At 47.0% G+C, this 2,255-nt stretch overlaps 1 protein-coding gene across 1 annotated transcript; it reads left to right on the top strand.

Annotated features, from left to right (window-relative positions):
* The first annotated feature begins 671 nt into the window (after positions 1-671).
* LOC148933821 (uncharacterized) lies at positions 672-1,448 on the top strand. The gene has a single exon (XM_089061664.1). The coding sequence runs from the start codon at positions 672-674 to the stop codon at positions 1,446-1,448; it is 777 nt and encodes a 258-aa protein (XP_088917790.1).
* The last annotated feature ends 807 nt before the right edge of the window (positions 1,449-2,255 follow it).

Below are 2,255 nucleotides of genomic sequence, written 5' to 3'. Positions count from 1 at the left end.
GTGTGTGTAAAATGTATGAGCTAAGAAGAGTAAAAACTATATCTTCTGCGTTGCATGCTCTTCTCTATATATAGGCGTTTTAGGTGGGCCCAGCGAGGTATTGATAATGACTTTGTTGCCCTCAGCTGTAGACTCCTCTGTCACGCCACTTTTCTTTGTAAATTCTGCTCATTTTCACTCCTTTCTCTCGCTAGACCATCTCCTTCCTTACTTCCTTGATCTAGCGCTTTTCTTCACACACCTGGCTTAGGAAACGTGTTAGACCCAGCAAATTATAACATTTTTTTGCGCATACCGATGCATGAATTTAGCCTTATCATGAAGATTATTTATCACTATGTTATCACGCCATCACATCATGCCTCTTATCGCACCACCATTTTTGAATACCTTATGGCGCCCTGTAATCGCCACTTAAATTGTACGACTGCTTCTTAAGTGCAATTACCTTGATGATATGGAAACATTGATCTTTTGATAACCTTGACGCAGCCAATTTTTGGTAACAATGTTGATTGACACTACTCTTTGCAATCCGTCTACATGACGAATTTTTTATATCTTGAGCTTGGCCATATATTCTAAAACAATTGACCCATGAACCTTGTTGTTCAACTATACCACGTGACTATTGTTAGAATTATGGGAATATTTTGTGTTGAAAAATCAGAATGCCACCAAGACGCCACCGAGAACCAACCCCTCAAACAGAGGAAGAGGACAGCGTGTCACAACCAATTCCGCATCCTCCACCTCCTCCGCCTCCGCCGCCTCCGGTCGATCGAGAAATCGTGAAACTATTCTTGGAGCAAAAGCCGTCTGTGTTTGATGGATTGGGAGAACCGGCCAAGGCTGAATCTTGGATCCGGGCAATAGAGCGCATCTTTGCGATTTTGAGATGCAACGATAGAGAACGCATGAGTTGTGTGACCCATCAGCTGACTGAGGCAGCCGACTTTTGGTGGGATACTAGAACGAAGACTATGCCACGAGACCAAGTAGAGGCGATGACGTGGGAAGGTTTCAAGACGGAAATATACAACAAGTATGTGCCGAAGAGCTATCGGAAAGCAAAGGCATCGGAGTTCCACAATCTGACTCAAGGACGCATGACGGTGACCGAGTACGATCGAGCATTCAACAGCATGACCCGGTACGCCCCCGATCAAGTCGACACTGACGAGAAGTTGTCTGACAAATTCCGTGAGGGACTGAAACCCGAGATAAGAATGTCGTTGGCCAGCCGAGGGAGACTCCCCTACACCGAAGCATTAGCACTTGCGCTAGATATTGAGGCAGCAATGCCTAAGGAGAAAGCTAAGGAGAACACTACCTCGTCTTTGCCCCCACCGCACTACTCCAGAGAGAAACGGGAGTGGGATGAGCCTAGAACTTCACACGATGGAAAACGGCACCAGTCGAGCCAGCATCGGTCCCAGTACGAATGAGGGCAGCGCACGTCTAGCCAGAGAGGAGACTACCGACCGAGGGCACCACAATGCAATGTGTGCTCTAAGTACCATTTTGGAGAATGCCGATATCAGAACGTGATCAAGTGCTACACTTGTAGAGGAAACGGTCACTTCTCTAGGGAGTGTCCGAGTAACAAGATAGGATCAGGATCGAGACGGAACGATCAGGGATCCCGTCAACCGGCGAGGACACCGCCGAATGAATCGGGAGGAAATCGTGACTCATCGTCACGGCAACAACAACCTCACCACCCCAGACTTCCTCCCCAAGCTAGAGCGTTCGCGCTGGAACAGAAGAAGCCGAAGAAGGAACAAGAGGATCATGGGAAAGGAAATTTGACAGGTATGGGCAAAATTCTCAACACCCCTGTTGTTGTGTTGTTTGACATGGGCGCATCGCACTCGTTTATATCTGAATTATGTGTGCGCACTTTGAGTTTGCCTACTAGCGAATCTGAACGTAGAATGATGGTGTCCTCACCAATAGGAGGAATGATAGAAATATCTAGAACGTGCTCGAACGTAGAAATTGTTATGGGAGAACTTAAGATAGTTGCTCATGACTTGCGAGTCATAAAAATGGAGGATATCGATATAATCTTGGGAATGGACTGGCTGACAACGAACTTCGCGACGATTCGTTGTAAGGAGAGGCAGATATCTCTACAAGCTCCGGGAAGCGAACCCATCATATACCATGGAATCTCGATGAATCGGCGAACCGCCATCATATCCGCGCTTCAAGCGACCGCAATGATGAGAAAGGGGCGAACTGCTTATCTT

This window comes from Salvia hispanica, chromosome 1 (genome assembly GCF_029641045.1).
Source record: "Salvia hispanica isolate PSC_SH4W2 chromosome 1, Shi_PSC_v1, whole genome shotgun sequence".
NCBI classification, from domain to species: Eukaryota; Viridiplantae; Streptophyta; class Magnoliopsida; order Lamiales; family Lamiaceae; genus Salvia; species Salvia hispanica.
Note: the sequence above shows the minus strand (reverse complement) of the source record. Positions and strands in the feature narration are given on the sequence as shown.

Coding starts and splice junctions, on each gene's coding strand:
- LOC148933821 (XM_089061664.1), top strand. CDS start 672: ATGCCACCAAGACGCCACCGAGAACCAACCCCTCAAACAGAGGAAGAG.